General features: G+C 47.8%; 1 protein-coding gene across 1 annotated transcript in view; it reads left to right on the top strand.

Annotated features, from left to right (window-relative positions):
- Positions 1-4,193: 4,193 nt before the first annotated feature.
- Positions 4,194-19,590, top strand: part of LOC139416889 (plexin-B1-like) — a 36,341-nt gene continuing 20,944 nt past the window's right edge. The window contains exons 1-20 of the mRNA XM_071166048.1: positions 4,194-4,245; positions 4,330-5,449; positions 6,318-6,500; positions 12,699-12,827; positions 13,318-13,418; positions 13,551-13,683; positions 13,900-14,056; positions 14,160-14,268; positions 14,359-14,467; positions 14,775-15,533; positions 16,417-16,515; positions 16,618-16,740; positions 17,114-17,207; positions 17,290-17,456; positions 17,552-17,703; positions 17,811-17,916; positions 18,038-18,174; positions 18,344-18,520; positions 18,605-18,678; positions 18,769-18,932. Coding sequence (XP_071022149.1) covers positions 4,340-5,449; positions 6,318-6,500; positions 12,699-12,827; positions 13,318-13,418; positions 13,551-13,683; positions 13,900-14,056; positions 14,160-14,268; positions 14,359-14,467; positions 14,775-15,533; positions 16,417-16,515; positions 16,618-16,740; positions 17,114-17,207; positions 17,290-17,456; positions 17,552-17,703; positions 17,811-17,916; positions 18,038-18,174; positions 18,344-18,520; positions 18,605-18,678; positions 18,769-18,932 — 4,083 coding nt within the window. The 5' untranslated portion in view covers positions 4,194-4,245; positions 4,330-4,339. The remainder of the gene's footprint in view (positions 4,246-4,329; positions 5,450-6,317; positions 6,501-12,698; positions 12,828-13,317; positions 13,419-13,550; positions 13,684-13,899; positions 14,057-14,159; positions 14,269-14,358; positions 14,468-14,774; positions 15,534-16,416; positions 16,516-16,617; positions 16,741-17,113; positions 17,208-17,289; positions 17,457-17,551; positions 17,704-17,810; positions 17,917-18,037; positions 18,175-18,343; positions 18,521-18,604; positions 18,679-18,768; positions 18,933-19,590) is intronic.

Raw genomic sequence — 19,590 nt, 5'->3', positions numbered from 1 at the left:
GGCCTGTTTCCGTCTACCAGAATCCAGCCAACTTTGCCGGCATCTTACCAGAATCCCCCCAGAAGCGGCCCGATGCAAATTTAAATAAATGTATACAAAATTACCAGATTTTAGTTATTTTAAATATTACTATATTACTATTATACATTCAAAAAATTGTCTCGATGGGACAAGGACATCCCAGCCGGCCAAACCCTCCCCTAACTCGGACAACGCTGGGCCAATTGTGTGTCTCCTCATGGGTCTCCCGGTCACGGCTGGCACGGGTCTCAAACCAGCTTCTGTTGAAACGCAGTTTGTACTGAGATGCAGTGTCTTAGACCGCTGCGCCACTCGGGAAGTTCCATCCACAATGTTTTTAATGCTTATCAATTGCCTTCCACAAAGTAGCAAAATACTAAAATACTACACAGGACTCTTAAAGAATTTCATTTAAATGTTAATTGTATTTTTTGATCACAGAAACAATGAGGAAAATCTGGAAAAATAAATAAATGTTAAATATATAAAGCAGCCTGTGTAATCATCTGCCAGAGAGTAGCCCCAATCGGTCCGAGCCCCATGTAATACATTTGGGCCAGATAACTCTCACCGGAATCGTCCCGAGCTCAATCGCCGCATCCTAGCCATAAGTAATAATGCCGATGGCGGCCCAGACATGACGTTGGCCGAGTCTGACTCTCAGCCGGAATCGGCCCAGATCCACTGTGCTAGCTGGGAAGTGAGTCTTTCAGTCCGACCATAAATGATTTGTTTAACAGTGTTATCTGACAATGTTATTGATGTGAGAATCTGTGCCTCTGTCCCCCCACACATTGTTTTCCTCATATCAATTGCTGCCAGTAATATCAGTCTCTGTAATAGTGTGTGGTTTCATAGTGTAGCAGACCTAGCCATTCACCCTGAGAATTATTCAAGTGTGATGATCAAGTGCTGCCTTTCTCATGATCTAAGGGCTCTATCTCGTTGAATTTTATCTTTTAGATTTGAATAATTTAGATTTTTAAGGTTAAATATATTACAATACGATACAGTACAAAGACGATATTATAATATATTTTGTAGAATATATATATATTTAAGGATTTTGGAAATTCTCCTGCGACCCCCTTTTCATATTCGGCGACCCCACATGGGTTCTCGACCCCTAGTTTGGGAACCGCTGGAATAGACAGAAACTGAGCATCAAGGACAACAGTGGCAGGGATTTAGAGGCCCACATATAGATGTAAAGAGTAATCTTGATAGGGATAACGGCTCTATAAAGCAATTATAAAGTGACACCCCCCCATACTATTCTGGACATACAGGTAACTGCCAAAATAATGGGAACACTTGAATAAATGAGGGATACAATATATTGAAATCAGGTGCTTCCGCACAGGTGTGGTTCCTAAGTGAATTAAGCAGTTAACATCCCATCATGCTCAGGGTCATGTATAAAATACTGGGCAGGCCATTATTTTGGCTCCCATGGCTATGCCTCCATGGGATGACATAGTCCCCATCACTGAATGGTTTGATGAGCATGAAAATGATGTAAATCATGTGTCATGGTCGTCTCAGTCACCAGATCTCAACCCAATTGATTTCTTATGGGAGATTCTGGAGCGGCCCCTGGGACAGAGCTTTCTCCAGTTCCAGACATGGCACGGTGCATTTAAACTGTTCTGACTCATGGTGGCCCAACACCCTATTAAGGAACTTTATGTTGGTCTTTCCTTTATTTTGGCAGTTACCTGTAAGTTTATCTCAATAAAATGTGATGCACATGGAATTGTATGTTTCGTTCCACTCCTGTGGCAGTGTGTGTGGAGTTACCATAAAAGACGTGACCACCCCCTGTGGCAGTGGGCCTAGCGGATACTGTCCACGATGTTACCACCCCCTGTGGCAGTGGGCCTGGCGGATACTGTCCAAGACGTTACCACCCCCTGTGGCAGTGGGCTTAGCGGATACTGTCCAAGACGTGACCACCCCCTGTGGCAGTGTGCCTGGCGGATACTGTCCAAGACGTTACCACCCCCTGTGGCAGTGGGCTTAGCGGATACTGTCCAAGACGTGACCACCCCCTGTGGCAGTGGGCCTGGCGGATACTGTCCAAGACGTTACCACCCCCTGTGGCAGTGGGCCTGGCGGATACTGTCCACGATGTTACCACCCCCTGTGGCAGTGGGCCTGGCGGATACTGTCCAAGACGTTACCACCCCCTGTGGCAGTGGGCTTAGCGGATACTGTCCAAGACGTGACCACCCCCTGTGGCAGTGGGCTTAGCGGATACTGTCCAAGACGTGACCACCCCCTGTGGCAGTGGGCTTGGCGGATACGGTCCAAGACGTGACCACCCCCTGTGGCAGTGGGCTTGGCAGATACTGTCCAAGACGTGACCACCCCCTGTGGCAGTGGGCTTGGCAGATACTGTCCAAGACGTGACCACCCCCTGTGGCAGTGGGCTTAGCGGATACTGTCCAAGACCTGACCACCCCCTGTGGCAGTGGGCTTGGCGGATACGGTCCAAGACGTGACCACCCCCTGTGGCAGTGGGCTTGGCAGATACTGTCCAAGACGTGACCACCCCCTGTGGCAGTGGGCCTGGTGGATACTGTCCAAGACGTGACCCCCCCTGTGGCAGTGGGCTTGGCAGATACTGTCCAAGACGTGACCACCCCCTGTGGCAGTGGGCCTGGCGGATACTGTCCAAGACGTTACCACCCCCTGTGGCAGTGGGCTTAGCGGATACTGTCCAAGACGTGACCACCCCCTGTCGCAGTGGGTGTGGCGTTACCGTCCAAGACGTGACCACCCCCTGTGGCAGTGGGCTTAGCGGATACTGTCCAAGACCTGACCACCCCCTGTGGCAGTGGGCTTGGCGGATACGGTCCAAGACGTGACCACCCCCTGTGGCAGTGGGCCTGGTGGATACTGTCCAAGACGTGACCCCCCCTGTGGCAGTGGGCTTGGCAGATACTGTCCAAGACGTGACCACCCCCTGTGGCAGTGGGCCTGGCGGATACTGTCCAAGACGTTACCACCCCCTGTGGCAGTGGGCTTAGCGGATACTGTCCAAGACGTGACCACCCCCTGTCGCAGTGGGTGTGGAGTTACCGTCCAAGACGTGACCACCCCCTGTGGCAGTGGGCCGGGCGGATACTGTCCAAGACGTGACCACCCCCTGTGGCAGTGGGCCTGGCGGATACTGTCCACGATGTTACCACCCCCTGTGGCAGTGGGCTAGGCGGATACTGTCCACGATGTTACCACCCCCTGTGGCAGTGGGCCTGGCGGATACTGTCCAAGACGTGACCACCCCCTGTGGCAGTGGGTGTGGAGTTACCGTCCAAGACGTTACCACCCCCTGTGGCCGTGGGCTTGGCGAATACTGTCCAAGACATTACCACCCCCTGTGGCTGTGGGCATAGCGGATACTGTCCAAGACGTGACCACCCCCTGTGGCAGTGGGCCTGGCGGATACTGTCCAAGACTTGACCACCCCCTGTGGCAGTGGGCCTGGCGGATACTGTCCACGATGTTACCACCCCCTGTGGCAGTGGGCTAGGCGGATACTGTCCACGATGTTACCACCCCCTGTGGCAGTGGGCTAGGCGGATACTGTCCAAGACATTACCACCCCCTGTGGCCGTGGGCCGGGTGGATACTGTCCACGATGTTACCACCCCCTGTGGCAGTGGGCTAGGTGGATACTGTCCACAATGTTACCACCCCCTGTGGGTGTGGAGTTACCGTCCAAGACGTGACCACCCCCTGTGTCAGTGAGCCTGGCGGATACTGTCCAAGAAGTGACCACCCCCTGTGGCAGTGGGCTTAGCGGATACTGTCCAAGACGTGACCACCCCCTGTGACAGTGTGTGTGGAGGTTACTGTCCAAGACGTGACCACCCCCTGTGGCACTAAGTTCTTCGTTAGGGGGAGGACTGGGGAGAGATGTTTAATTATTGAAGGGTTTCAGCTGTACTAGAGGGCTCCCGGTGTCCCACTGGCCCATTGATTCACTGGAGTAGTGAGGTGACGAGTGACAAGTGTCTAAACGGAGAACGTGCTGCATCACTTCATTAAAGTGTCTGCATGGCAGGTCCTTGAACATGATCCAACCAATGTAACTCCTGATGGATTATTGGGTGATATTCGATTGTAATGTAATTTTCTTTTCTCTACAGGTGGAGTGAACAAGAATGGTTTATGTTTGTGGATGAGGAGGAGACTTGAGCTTAACGTCGGACACAAATGGTTAGACATTGTATAACTGTATAGAAATATATTTGTGTAGCAAACTTGATGTTGAGCGTCCTTTAACTGTATTTGTCTTTGCAGAATATTTGCCATGCCACTTGGGATGTCTCTGATCTCAGCCCCGCTCATCTTCCTCCTGGTCACCACCACATGCTCCCTCGCTGTCTGCACTTATCCCCGCTTCTCCAGAAATGATACTTCATTTGAGCACCTGGTCCTGCACCCAGACCCCTCTGTAGGCACGGTCTACGTGGGGGCCAGGGACCATCTCTTCCAACTGGACGGGTTGGACGGCCTGCGTCTGGAGCAGGAGGAGAGGACCGGCCCAGTGACTGATAGTAAGGAGTGTCTTCCCCCTGTCACAGAGGCCAACTGCCCCCAGGCCCGGCACACCTCCAACCACAACAAACTGCTCCTGGTGGACCCCTCAGCCATGGAGCTCATCACCTGTGGTAACGTCCACCAAGGCACCTGCCAGAAGCGCAGCCTAACCTCTGTGAAGGAGGTGCTGTTCTCCACAGAGAGGCCGGTGGATACCCAGTACGTGGCGGCCAACGACCCGGGGGTGTCCACCGTGGGGCTGGTGGTGGGGCCCCGAGGCGGGGAGCGGGCTGTGCTCTATGTGGGCCGTGGTTACACAAGCAGCCATCCGCCCATCTCCACACGCCATCTGGCCCACGAGCCTGTGTTCTCATACGACGAAACCGCCAAGCTGGCCGTGGCGGGAAGGCTTTCGGAGTACGACCACCATTTTGTAGCTGCCTTCGCTCGGCATGGGCATGTGTACTTCTTGTTCTATCGCCGTGACATTAAGGCTGTGACGCGGGAATACCGTACGTATGCTGCCCGCGTGTGTCTGGATGACTCCTCCTACTACTCCTATGTAGAGGTACCCCTGGTGTGTCACTCCTCCTCTACCTCCTCCCCAGAGAGGAACTACAACCTTCTGCAGGCAGCCCAGGTGGGTCAGGGGGGCGGCAGAGAGGGGGAGAAACTTCTTGGGCTCTTCTCCACCAGGGCCAGCTCCTCCAACGGGCCCTCAGACGACTCGGCTCTGTGTGTGTACGCCCTGGACGAGCTGGACAGACACATCGACTCCACACGAGACCTGTGCTACACGCAGGATGGCCGGGTGGAGGGAGGAGGGGAGGTGGCCTACATCGAGTACGAGGTCAAGTCCAGCTGTGCCAATTTACCCACGGTAAGTTATTCAGAGAAGCAGATGTAACCGTTCACATGATTCCTCTGGTTCATCAGAATGAAAGTGTAGGTTTCCACTGCTCAATGTCAAGCATGTACCTTATTTTTCCTAACGTCAGGGTACTAGCAATGGAATGCCTTATAATCTAGTGAAATCCTACTTGTTCTCTATCTATCTCTACCTACCACCGCTGTAATGCTTATTGGCTTCCGCAGTCAGGAAGTGGACTAGATCCATGCTTAAAGCAGAACAGCCATAGAGAGAGGAAGGCAAATGGAACATAAAGGGCCTTAACGAACCCTGTGTCAAACAGCCAAGAGATCCCTGAGGCCTGTGAGTGAAGTAGCCATGCAGGCTTACGACCCCGGGATGACCTCCAGTCTGGGCCCGGAGCCCAGAGCTCATCAGGCCTGCTTGCCTGGAGCATTTTAATAAAACAAACTGTCCCAACTCAGCTATCAGACTGTTAAATGAAGGCTGACAAGGATGGGGAGGAGCCCTTTGAAGTCCAACGAGACGGACAGATGGATTGTAACAGAAAGTTAGTTTGGTAAACAATGCATCTTAAAGTAAACAAGTCCTGGAACAAAATACATCCCAATTTACTGGAGTTTGCTGAAGACTTATTGGTATGGATTTAAGGGTGTTAAGCAAAATCAAAGGAGCAAGATTGCAGTTTTGGTATGCTTCTAATCTAATATTAATCCTTTTATTAGAACTAAGAGGATTGGTTAGACTGTGAGTCAATGATGTGAATAATTATTACTGAATGGAAGTAATACTGTTGAAATGACTAACCAGGTTCCGGTGATAATGTGAACGGAACATTCTCTAGAGAGAAATCTATTGTTTGTTCTCTGTGTTCCAGAACACCCTGAAGGCTTATCCCTGTGGCTCTGACCACACCCCCAGTCCAATGGCCAGCAGGGTGCCCATAGAAGCTGAGGCAGTATTGGATAGCCCGTCCGCCCGTCTCACTGCTGTGGCTGTCAGTGTGAGGGCGGGGCACACAATTGCCTTTTTAGGAGACTCTAAAGGAAATTTGCACAAGGTATGCCAAGTTACAGTAGGTTATGAAGCATGTTTGAGGTAATACATGAGATTTAGATCAAGATAGCATTGTTTCAGACATACTTCTACTCAAATGGAGCTAGACATCGTTTAGTAGTGTTGTTAAAGCCGTTGCCAGGGGAGGTGGGGGAACCCTCAGCCCTCCTCTCCTCAGCCCTCCTTCCTCAGCCCTCCACCCCTCGGCCTTCCTCATCTCTCCACCCTCAGCCCTCCTCGTTCAGCCCTTCTCTCCTCAGCCCCAGACAGAACAGAAGAGAGGGCTTTGAGTCCCTCAGCATGCAGCCCACTGAAGTTACCTGTTTTAAAAGGATTATCTCATCTGTGTACACCAAATTCCACAAACAGCATTCAGACACACACACGTGCAAATGCATGCGTGAACACACACACACACACACACACAATGTGGGTACCACCTTCAGGTTTCTAAACCATTGTGTCGGCTCGCTAAGATGTTCTGAGAGTCCACTTGACAAACCAAAGAGATTCCTACAGCACTGCGTTCACTGGAGGCTTATAGAGGCCAACATCAAATCTATGCTAATCTCATTAAACTCAGGTAACTTGAGAGTTTGAGGGCTTATGATTCACTTAGGAAAAGGTGTCATGGTATCCTCCAGATTAGATTTACTGACTGACAATCAAATTAACTGTTCTCTTCCCAATACAATCCTGTAGATAGTGCAAATGCACCTTTAATTTGCTTTTAGCCACATATGCTAGCCACAAATGTCACTTCTCTTTTTCAGTTGCCTTTCAGTCGGTCACTCTGTATAACATACTATGGGGAGTCAACGACCAATCCTATTCACCTGAAGCAAACGGAAATCATGGCCAATGGGCCAATGGATGCTGAGCCCGCCCTCGAAAGCCCCTCCTGGGGTCGCGTGTGACTGTTTTGCGCGTTTTGCACTTTTGCCTAAATAAAGTGTGCGCCTGTTCACAAATCTCTGCTCTCCTGCACCTGATTTTGCTATCAGTACGTACACATCTGACATCGCGAGGGAAACTCTGAAAAAATGAACTAAAATCTCATGTGGTTTTCAAAATGAAAATTAAAAGATACTCACGAGTGCTGTCCTATTTCCTTGGGTTGAAACACACTCAAGAGGCCTTGGCTCAGACCAGTTGTGTGACCATTGTCTCCAGCTGGGGTCAACTTCCATTGGGAGTCGGGCTGACTTTGTGTAGAAGATTGGTGGATAGAGTAGAGCCCAGCCAAGTGAGGCTCATTCCGGTTTCTCTGGCAGTGTTCAGAGTTAGGATTCCTGGGATGATATACTATCCCTGAATGGCTCTGGAGTGTTTTCAGAGTGTGAATCGGATGACATCAGTCCGGGCCAGCCTGAAGCCCTGGCTTTGGATTTGACAGGGGAGAGTGTTGGTGTTGAACGTGGCTTTGATGGTGTTTTCTCCCCCCCCAGTGGAGTTCTTCCAGTTCAACAGTTTGCTGTGTGTCCTCCTCCTTTTCTTGGCGTCAATGGTCCGTGTTTTAAACAAGCACCTCAAGGTTGCAAGTTTAAAATGCTCACACTTCTCCGGCTATTGTAGCAATTGGTTCATGTCCATAGATATAAAGGATGGATATTTTCATGTGCTGTACTATATTTCCTGTCCTCTCCATCTCCGCCATCATTTCTATAGTGGTGGAGGCGTCTTTGGCACTGGTGTGGTGCCAGGGGATCAGGGTATTGGCTTATCTGGACAATTGGCTGGTCGTAGCGGAGTTGAGGGAACTTGTGGAGCTCTACACTGCCACGCTGGTTTCCCATATTCAGTCTCTGGGGTTCATAGTGAATCAAAAGACTCTGGCTCAGCGCATTGTTTCTGAGTCTCGCTCCGGACTCGGTTCTGAACCGTATTTTTGTCCCAACAGAGGAGGGTCACATTCTGGATCTGTCTGACACGGTTTCAGCTTGGGCACTCAGTGCCTTTTCTCTGTGCCTGCGGTTATTGGATCTGATGGCCTCTATATGGTGGCTCTGGGACTTGATGTGTTGATGTGTCTGTTTCAGCGCTGGGTGATAACAGGATGGTGGTGGCTACATCAACATGCCGGGAGGGACGCGGTCACTCTCTCTGGCCTGTTATCTGCTCATATGGACCAGTGTGCATTTCCTGTTGCTCCGGGTGACGTATCTTCCCAGATTTCTCAACGTGGGTGAGGATCTACATTCCAGGGGGGTGGTCCTACCTCTACGGAGTGGAGAGTGCACCACTTAGTGGTGGCCCAGATATGAGACCGGTTCGTCCGAGTCGACCTAGATCTTATGCATCGCGAGAACACACATTGTCGTCTGTTTTTCTCAATAAGGGATCCAGGCACTCCATTGGGAACGGACGCTTTGGCACATCACTGGCCTCGGATAAGGTTCTATGTGTTTCTCCAGTGAACCTGATTCAGGCCATTGAAGATAGGGTCCATCAGGGGGATCTGTTGTCGATTTTGGTGACTCCCCGTTGCCCCAGACAACCCTGGTTCCCAGAGATAATCCGCCTGTTGGGCTGCATTATTGGATCTATTGTCCCAGGCGCACGGGTCTGTGGGTTTGGACCCTGAATGGTTGAATTTGTTGGCTTGGGGTTTACCCTTGAATGTGATTATGACTGCGTTTGAGAGTTGGTGTCAGGGTAAAGGAGTTTATCCTTTTTCAGAGCTCTTTTGGTGGACATTTTGAAATTCTTGCAAGAGATTTTTGAGCAGTGCCTTTTTCCACATTGAAGGTTTATATGGCAGCCATCTCGGTATGTCATGTAGCCATTGATGGCTCTACCTCATGGTCTCATCCTCTGGTGGTGCGGTTCCACAATGAATGAACCTCCGTTTGAACCAAAGGTGTCTGTGGACCTGAAGGTTCTTCCTACAAGACTGCCCTGCTCATAGTCTTGGCGTCGGTCAATCGCATTTGGAATTTCCACGCTCAAAACACCCTTCCTGTTTTGAGTTTGCGCCTGGCGAGTCCAATGTGAGGTTACGTCCTAATGCAGCTTTTGCTCCAATGGTTATACCTATGTCTTACAGGTCCCTATCTCACCTCCTCTGTTTGCTTCCAGTGAACACTGGAGGTTGCATGGCCTGGGTCCGGTGCAGACTACGCACATATATGGACAGGAACAAGGAGATCCACATTTGTGACCAGCTTTTTTGTCTGTTTCCCTAATCCAGCTCGGGGTAGGGCACTTTCTAAGCAGAGTCTTTCTCATTCGATTGTGGAAGCCATTTCCCTGGCTTGTGACAGCAAAGGACAAGGGTTGCCTAGCGCTGCATGCATGCTCACTCCATTAGGGGTGTGGCGGCTTCTTGGGCATTGTTCAAGGGCATGAAGATTGGTGATATCTGTGCTGCAGCGAGTTGGGGGTTCCCCACATACCTTTGTGAGGTTTTATTGCTTGGGCGTAGGTGCTCCCAGTGTGTCTCATAGTGTTCTTATGGCTGGGTCCAGGAGTGGATGTTAGGCAGCGAGCAGATTATTTATTTATCCGGGTTACCACAGTTTCCCTTTGGATTTGAGCCTTGGTCTGCCGTGGTTCGTCGATAACGCATTATCAAGTCACAGCAGGTGCCCTGTGGTCTTGGATTTGCGGTTCCTTGTGTGTGTTCTGGCATTCCAGACTCCTCAGGTCTCGGTGTGAGCCTTTTAGGAAACCGGTAGGGTTTATGGACTTGGTCGATGTTAGGCAGCATTTTGACCGGGTTAACACAGTTTTCCTGCAGGTTTTAGCCTTGGGCTGCCGAGTTGTGCGACAGTGCGCAGAGTGTGCATTAAGTAGGGTTACCACAGTTCCCTGTGGGTTTGACCCTCATCCTGCCATGGTTCATCGACTCTGGCCGTTGCTATGCAGCGTGCGTGTGCTCTTTACCAGGTCACGAGAGGTGTTCTGTTGTTTTCGACTTGCGGTTCGTTGTGACATTTCAGGCTTGCAAGTTAAGTATTGTTTCTGGAACTGTGGGATCATGGGACTTGGGCTGCAGTGGCAGTATGTCAGTACACATAGCCAAGTTGCAGCAGGTTCTGGTTCCCTATATGGGGATCTGACAGTTTAGGCTTCTCAGCTAAGTATTAGGGAAGAAGGTGGCTTCTGTAACCCCTATTTGGAGCCCGTGGAAACTGTGTGGGCTGCCGTGGGCCTCCTAGTTTGGTACCCTCTGAGCCGGGTTGGGGTGTGATTTTATATCTAAAAGGAAACGTACAGTTATGAATATAACTATGGTTCCTTGAAGGAGGGAACGAGGTATAACGTTTGTCCCCGTGCCGTCAGGGGGTTTGCACATACAGTACATATAAAATGTACAGTACAGTACACACTCAGCACATACAGAACATATATAAAATACAGTACAGTACACACTCAGCACATACAGAACATATAAAACCTACAGTACAGTACACAATGAGCACATACAGAACATATAAAACGTACAGTACAGTACACACTCAGCACATACAGAACATATATAAAATACAGTACAGTACACACTCAGCACATACAGAACATATAAAACATACAGTACAGTACACAATGAGCACATACAGAACATATAAAACGTACTGTACAGTACAGTACACACTCAGCACATACAGTACATATAAAACGTACAGTACAGTACACACTCAGCACATACAGAACATATAAAACGTACAGTACAGTACACACTCAGCACATACAGAACATATAAAACATAAAACGTACAGTTATGAATATAACTACTGTTCCCTGAAGGAGGGGATGAGGTATAACATACTATTGGGAGTCCAACAACCAATCCTATTTACCTGAAGCAAACTGAAATTACGCTCAACGGGACAATTGATGCCGAGCTCGTCCTCGGAAGCCGGGCCTCTCTGGTTATAATGCCACAAAATAGCCGCATGTGCGCACTCCCTCAAATCGTTTGGAGAACATATCCTTTCTATTTTATTCGGCTTTATTCAATTGTATTCTTCATACTATAAAATAATGCCACAGACTTCTAAGCAAATCTTGTCTGCTAAATGAACTAGTGTAGCCCACAGCCATTTGGCATAGCCAGATCAGGACCTAACATAAGGACAACTCCGAGTATGCTGTTCTTCTGAAATATTAATCATGCTTCTTTAGTACTGTCTAAAATAAATAATGGATTTATTGTTAAGGTGTAGGCTATATTACATGGATTTATTGTTAAGGTGTAGGCTATATTACATGGATTTATTGTTAAGGTGTAGGCTATATTACATGGATTTATTGTTAAGGTGTAGGCTCTATTACATGGATTTATTGTTAAGGTGTAGGCTCTATTACATGGATTTATTGTTAAGGTGTAGGCTCTATTACATGGATTTATTGTTAAGGTGTAGGCTATATTACATGGATTTATTGTTAAGGTGTAGGCTATATTACATGGATTTATTGTTAAGGTGTAGGCTATATTACATGGATTTATTGTTAAGGTGTAGGCTATATTACATGGATTTATTGTTAAGGTGTAGGCTATATTACATGGATTTATTGTTAAGGTGTAGGCTCTATTACATGGATTTATTGTTAAGGTGTAGGCTCTATTACATGGATTTATTGTTAAGGTGTAGGCTCTATTACATGGATTTATTGTTAAGGTGTAGGCTATATTACATGGATTTATTGTTAAGGTGTAGGCTCTATTACATGGATTTATTGTTAAGGTGTAGGCTCTATTACATGGATTTATTGTGAAGGTGTAGGCTATATTACATGGATTTATTGTGAAGGTGTAGGCTACATTACATGGATTTATTGTTAAGGTGTAGGCTCTATTACATGGATTTATTGTTAAGGTGTAGGCTCTATTACATGGATTTATTGTTAAGGTGTAGGCTATATTACATGGATTTATTGTGAAGGTGTAGGCTCTATTACATGGATTTATTGTTAAGGTGTAGGCTATATTACATGGATTTATTGTGAAGGTGTAGGCTATATTACATGGATTTTATAGACTTTTTAAAATGTAGATGTTCCAAAGGTCTGCATCAGTGGCTTGTAGGCTCTGTGTGGAAGCCAGGAGATGCTAGATGTGTTTACGTTAATTAACGGCCAATTACCCTGAGACCAACAGTTATTTGCTTGACAATCACCGTGTGACGAAATTTTGTGACGGCCACAGCCCTACTTGGCAATTATTGTTAGTTTATGACAATAACCATCTGCTTCCTTCCAGGTGTTTCTAGGCTCTGGAGGTAGGGTGGAGAAGTACTCCTCCATACTCATCCAGCCCAACTCACTCATCAGCAGTGACCTCCTCCTGGACCAGATGGAGACGCACATCTACATCATGACCAGCACAATGGTTAGTCTGAGTGGACGCCACACAGCAAGACACAGCTCAAACACATCATCTCTAGCTAATTGACTCTCCTAATATCGGGCAGGAGGGTAGCCTAGTGGTTAGAGTGTTGGACTAGTAACCGGAAGGTTGCAAGTTCAAACCCCCGAGCTGACAAGGTCTGTCGTTCTTACCCTGAACAGTCATTGAAAATAGGAACTTGTTCTTAACTGACTTGCATGGTTAGATAAAGGTAAATAAATAAAAGGAATCATCAACTAGATTTAGCCACGTGTCGTTTTTTTCCTTGATTGGGTGGGCGGAATGCAGTGAAGTAGATCAAGGGCAGGTACAGGTGTGTTGTTGCCTTTTGTCTGTTGGCACTCTCCCTTTTAGATTAGAAAACCTGGCTAGGAAAAACAATTATAGCACCTCTATGGCTTCATTGTCCATGTATATACAGTACATACAGTACAGATGTTCTTAAGAAAGGGATGTGTGGGTAACATTTCAGGTGGAGAAGCGGCCGGTGGCAGAGTGTGGAGATCACCTGGACTGTCAGTCCTGTCTCTCAGCCCGAGAGCCGTACTGTGGCTGGTGTGTTCTGGAGGGCAGGTGAGGAAGCACCAACTGACTATTCTAATTCTATACCACAGAGAGTCAAGTTAATAGAAGTTAACTTCTCACTTGTTCCTCTCTTTGGACCTGTGTTCCACCCCTCACCCCCACATCCCCCTGTGATGTCAGGTGTGGCCAGCGTTCCCAGTGCAGTCGGGGGGCTCTGCAGGGCCAGTGGCTGTGGAGCTTTGACCAGCAGCAGCAGTGTCTCAGTATCCAATCCCTGAGCCTGTATAACATCAGCCTTGGAGTGAAGACAGACGTAAGACATGAGAAGAGCAAGATACAGTGATTGTTTTGAGCTTTTAAAAAAAAGATGAATACCCTTTGACCTCTCTCTCTCTCTCTCTCCTCTCTCTCTCTCTCTCTCTCTCTCTCTCTCTCTCTCTCTCTCTCTCTCTCTCTCTCTCTCTCTCTCTCTCTCTCTGTCTCTGTCTCTGTCTCTGTCTCTCTCTGTCTCGGTCTGTCGATCTCTCAGATTGCTGTTTCAGTGAAGGGGTTGCCCTGTCTAGTGGAAGGCGAAGAATACAAATGTTTCTACCAGGATGTGGAAAGTCCTGCCAACGTAACAGACACTGGTGTGACCTGCTCTACCCCCGACTCCAGAAGGCTGCCTCTTATTGGCCAAGGAGAAGGTGAGTGACATTGGTGGGAGACCAATACACAATGCGAAATGATTCCACTCATTCTCAATTATCACCATAGTTAACTATCCTACTAATGTCGTCTCCTACTCAGACTCCGTCACCGTCCCTCTGTCCCTTCGCTTCCTCAATGTGACAGTGGCTGCATGGGAGTTCACCTTCTTTGACTGTGGCGTGGTCCAACAGCTCTCTGGAGGCATGCCGTAAGTTAAAATGCTGACATTTTACCTCAATACAATTGTATTTCTCTCCCTGTTAACCTCTCACTGTCTCCGTCTTCTCTCTGTTTTCAGGTGCAGAGGGTGTGTGAGCAGTCGCTGGGGCTGTAACTGGTGTATTCACCAGCACTTCTGCACCCCCAACACTTCCTGTGATGATGGAGTCACAATTTACAACAAACACGTAAGTCCACCTACGGTTATCAGTCAGTGCAGTTACAGGACTGCTAGCTGGAACGTACTATATCTACTAACCAGCCTATTCAGGTTTGCTTTGTAGAGAAACTGGTAACTGCCCTAGGGTAACTGTTAGTTCATTCATGTCTTGTCGTATTCCATTGTCTCTGTTTTTAGTTTTTTTTGTTTGTAAACGTTTAGTTTTTTTTTTTTGTGATGTCAGTCTTATTTGCATATATTTCTTGCCTATCCTGTCGTTTTACTGTCGTTCCCTCCTCTCTCCTTCTCTCTGGTCATGTTGTTACCATCTCAAGTTGAAACCACCAACAGCCACTCCCCCAGCAACCAAACAATCTGATACTGTAACTCCAACTGTTCTGGCTACTCCAACACTCCCATACACAGAGGTATCTGTTAGGACCACTCCCCCAGTCCCAGCCAGCACGGATGTGCCCTTAGCCACTCTCCCCACCACCGCCGAGCCCACTGCAGTCCCCACCACCCTCTCACAAACCATCGCCACCACCACATTTTCAACCACACTGGCCACCCAGGCTACAACTGCACTGGAAGTGACAACCAGTCTGCAGGCAGGGGCCATTGCAGAAGAGACCAAAGTGGAGGGAGATGGAGACGGGAGTCTCCCCAGGACTACTGGTGGAACAGAGCAGACAACAGTCACCAGGGTTGAGCTGCTAGACTGGCCCGAGGCTCTAGAGATGTTTCCTAGTAGTACTGCTGGACTGACTGGCCTCACTGGGATGGAGCCCTCGTCCCCTGACACCACCTCAACCATCTCCAGTGTTGTCCCCCTGTTAGTAGACCTGCCCACTGGCTCTGACAGGGATGAGATCCCCCTTGCCCCCTTCCAAAGTACAGCCTCACCCCCCTGGACCGGGGAATGGGACAAGGGGGAGGGAGAGACCAAGACAAAGATGGACCCTGCAACATCCTCTGCCACAGTGCCCTCTGGAGTTGATGAACCAAACCAGCCCTCTCAATCATTTACCCTCACAACTGACCCTGAGTCTGAGTCTTCACCAGACTACCAGTCTGACTCCTTTGCTCTGCTGGTGAGTGGGCCAGGGCTTCCACTGCCAGTGGCTGTCTAGCTGATGCACCCAGTACAAGACATGCGTTTAATCAGATAAGTGCATTTGCATTGTGTTAAATAGATTACTCTTAATTTGATCCCAAATTCCTACCCTCTTATTTATGTCATGATATGTGTGATGTGTGTAAACAGCATCACCATTATGTTGTGTGTTTTGAGTGTCATTGAAGTTGCTTTGCTTTGGAGCTCAAGCCATCAAAACATGGCTGTCTTCAGTTCACACTAAACCTGCTGTTTTTTGTTTTACACCATGTTTGTCAGTGTTTCTTTGTTATTTTCCTCGATCTCATGTCATAGACCTTTAGACTATAGAGCAACATTTTGGAGTGGGATTAATTGTTAATTGTTCTAACAGTAAATCTGGTTTAAAGCAGCAATTATAGTTTTAAACAATAACAAAGTGTCCCTGGTTTGGTCAACAGATGAGGGATGGGGCTGAGAGAAATGTAGCCACTCTCAAATTCATAGACAGCTATGAATGCATGGACTCACCATCCGTGACGTAAAAAAATATAGTTTTAGCCATGTTTTGATGTTATAGAGTGTTTTTTTATTTATTTACTTCGTTTAAAAACATCGGGGTAAAACAAGCTTATGTTTGGGTTCTGATGGGATACGACAGTTGAATTAAGTTCATGAGGCATTTATTTATAAGTTATATTTTTCAAGAATAAAAGGGTACATATCATTAATTTATAAGTCAACGAAATGTATGTAGCAACTGCAGAACGGCCCTTTTAATGACTGAAACTGACGAGACATCACCTGGGGATGTAGGATGCTGATACGTTTGATGTCCCCTGTGTGTGTGTCCTTTAACATATGTTCTATAATGTGAGTAGGACTGCCCGTGTGTGGAGAAGGTCCAGGGCTCCTCTCTACTTCCTGTTAATGTGGAGCGGAAGATCACTCTGGTGGGACGCCACCTTCACCTCTTCCAGGTGGGTGAGGAATGCTGGCTGAGGGTTTACTTGTCTTCAGGTGCGTGGTGTGTGAAATGCGGTCTGTATGTCATCTACTGGCATGTGCCTGTGTGTGATCAGGACGAGGGTCTGGACTATGAGTGTGTCCTGACCATCGAGGGGCGGTCAGTGGTGGTGGACGCGTACGTGGAGACAGAGGACACCCAGCCCTCTCTCTACTTCATCACCTGCCAGCTACACCAGGTCACTCTCTATTCAATATCAGATTATGTGGTATTGCAAAAATGCTGTTCATTTGAACAGTGTTTGTCTGTAGGTTGTTTCATGTTTTTTGAAGGGTGATATTTCAACTATTTTATTTGTACCTTTATTTAACTAGGCAAGTCAGTTAAGAACAAATTCTTATTTTCAATGACAGCCTAGGAACAGTGGGTTAACTGCCTGTTCAGGGGCAGAACAACAGAACAACCTTGTCAGCTCGGGGATATGAACTTGCAACCTTTTGGTTACTAGTCCAACGCTCTAACCACTAGGCTACCCTGCCGCCCCGAGCTATGCAGGAAAGCTATGATTACGTTCACGGCTAAGACTGACTTATTTTGTCATGTTGTTGCAGTATGCCTATACTGCCTTTGTGGAGGAGTACGATGCCGTGATCAATGTGAGGAGGAGAGACACCTTTCAGATTGATAGTGCTGACGACCTTCATGGTAGGTTACAAAGGAGAAGACCTATTGATGTAGATCTGTGCTGTTGTTGGGTCGTTGACTTGTGGTATCCTCTCTGTTCCAGTGACGTTGTTTAACTGCTCTGTGGGCCGGTCAGACTGCAGCCGGTGTCGTATGGCTGATCAGAAGTACGGCTGTGTGTGGTGCGGGGGAGCTCTTTCCAGGTGCAGTTACCGGGACTCCTGCGCTGGCGAGATCAAGCAGTCCTGCCCAGCACCCGTCATCCACTTTGTGAGGCTTGATTTGGGTCATTGTCCTTTCATGTGTTTTCGTCTTCAGACAGTGAAATAGACTCGTTTGTTGACTTCTCCACGACTGTGTTGCAGATGGAGCCCATCTCTGGACCAGTAGATGGTGGTACTGTGGTGACCATCTCAGGCTCCAATCTGGGACAGAAAGCTGAAGACATCCAGAACTCTGTCACTTTAGTTGGTGTCCCCTGCACGGTCATCAACAGCAGATATGAGATCTCCTCTAGGTAATGTTCTTCTCATGCAAATACGTTTATTTTTTTCTATATTCTGCATCTCTAGTTGTATCTGCATTCAGAGTAGTAACCTGCTTTAATCCTCCATTGTTCTGTAGGATTGTGTGTGAGACCACAGCCAGTGGGGGACAGAAGAGTGGCCAGGCCTCAGTCGAGGTGAGAGGAGGAGGGCTTGGACTCTCCAGTCAAAGGTTCAGCTTCCAGGTATATATAACAGACTTTGTTATCTTCTATTAAAATGCTGATCTAGCCGAGTGGACAATACTGGCCCTCAAATGAAGTCTGATAAAGTTTTCTTTTCTAATGCCCTTTCTCTTCTTCTCAGGACCCAGTTCTGTTGGAGATAGCCCCTCGTAAGGGGCCCAAGGCTGGGGGCTCTGCATTGACCGTAATGGGCCAGAGCCTGAAGACTGGACACCTCAGTGAGGTCAGCGTGCTGATTGGAGGAGTCCCATGCCTCATGTGAGCCTCTTACGTATCTGTAACATTCCGTCACCAGATCAAACAGTGGTTTACAGTGGTGTCTGCGTTATGTGAGATAATTCATAATTCATTTGTTCAGTTTCCTCAATAAAAGCCCTGTAACATTCTGTAGCGGTAGTTGTGATATCTGGTTCAACTCATTCTTTAGCTCCTCGGAGGTCAAGGATGACCAGATTACATGTATGACTGGAGGCAGCAACAGAACTGGAGCACATGGAATCACTGTCCGATTTGGTAGAGCAGAGCGCCATCTAGAGGGAGACATTTACTATTACACCTCAGACCCTAACGTAACCATGGCTACACCCTCCAAAAGCTTTCTCAGGTGGGTGGAACACTGTCACTCACAACACATTGTGTCAGAAATATATACAATTTTGTTATTAAAGTCTTCTCTCTCTGTGTCCAGTGGTGGAAGACTGATACGTGTGTCCGGACAAAACCTGGATGTAGTCCAGGAGCCCAGAATCCGGGTGACAGTTAGTCCTCTGGAGTCCCTCTCTCCGAGGAAGAACAGGAGGACGAGGAGGAGCAGCAGAGATGTAGTCCAGGAGCCCAGAATCCGGGTGACAGTTAGTCCTCTGGAGTCCCTCTCTCCGAGGAAGAACAGGCGGACGAGGAGGAGCAGCAGAGATGGAGAGAGTAGAGTGAGACGTAGAGAAATCCCACTCAAGAGGCAAAGACGGATAGTTCCTGAGCCAGACTGTCCTGAAGACATGCTCTGTGTTGTCAAACAGGTCAACTGGAAATGCGTGTTGAGTCCTCTAATATGATGTTCAGTTGTCTCCTTGCTTCCATTTAGGGATAGACACTCTTTTCTTTGATAATGTCCTGTGATGTATCACCGTAAAGTTGAGAATTATTCACTGCTTTCCCTAAATAGCAAATGGCAAAACATCCTTACTCTTTTTGCTGCAAAAAATATCACGTTTCTATGTGCTTGATCTATAAATAAACTCCTCTGTCTCATCTCTCCCTCTCCAGTTTATAAATCAACTCCTCTGTCTCATCTCCCTCTCCAGTTTATAAATCAACTCCTCTGTCTCATCTCCCTCTCCAGTTTATAAATCAACTCCTCTGTCTCATCTCCCTCTCCAGTTTATAAATCAACTCCTCTGTCTCATCTCCCTCTCCAGTTTATAATCAACTCCTCTGTCTCATCTCCCTCTCCAGTTTATAAATCAACTCCTCTGTCTCATCTCCCTCTCCAGTTTATAAATCAACTCCTCTGTCTCATCTCCCTCTCCAGTTTATAATCAACTCCTCTGTCTCATCTCCCCCTCTCCAGTTTATAAATCAACTCCTCTGTCTCATCTCCCTCTCCAGCTTATAAATCAACTCCTCTGTCTCATCTCCCTCTCCAGTTTATAAATCAACTCCTCTGTCTCATCTCCC

The sequence above is a fragment of the Oncorhynchus clarkii genome, chromosome 9 (assembly GCF_045791955.1).
Source record: "Oncorhynchus clarkii lewisi isolate Uvic-CL-2024 chromosome 9, UVic_Ocla_1.0, whole genome shotgun sequence".
Taxonomy (NCBI): Eukaryota; Metazoa; Chordata; class Actinopteri; order Salmoniformes; family Salmonidae; genus Oncorhynchus; species Oncorhynchus clarkii.
The sequence above is the reverse complement of the archived record's forward strand: the minus strand, read 5'-3'. Positions and strand labels throughout refer to the sequence as shown.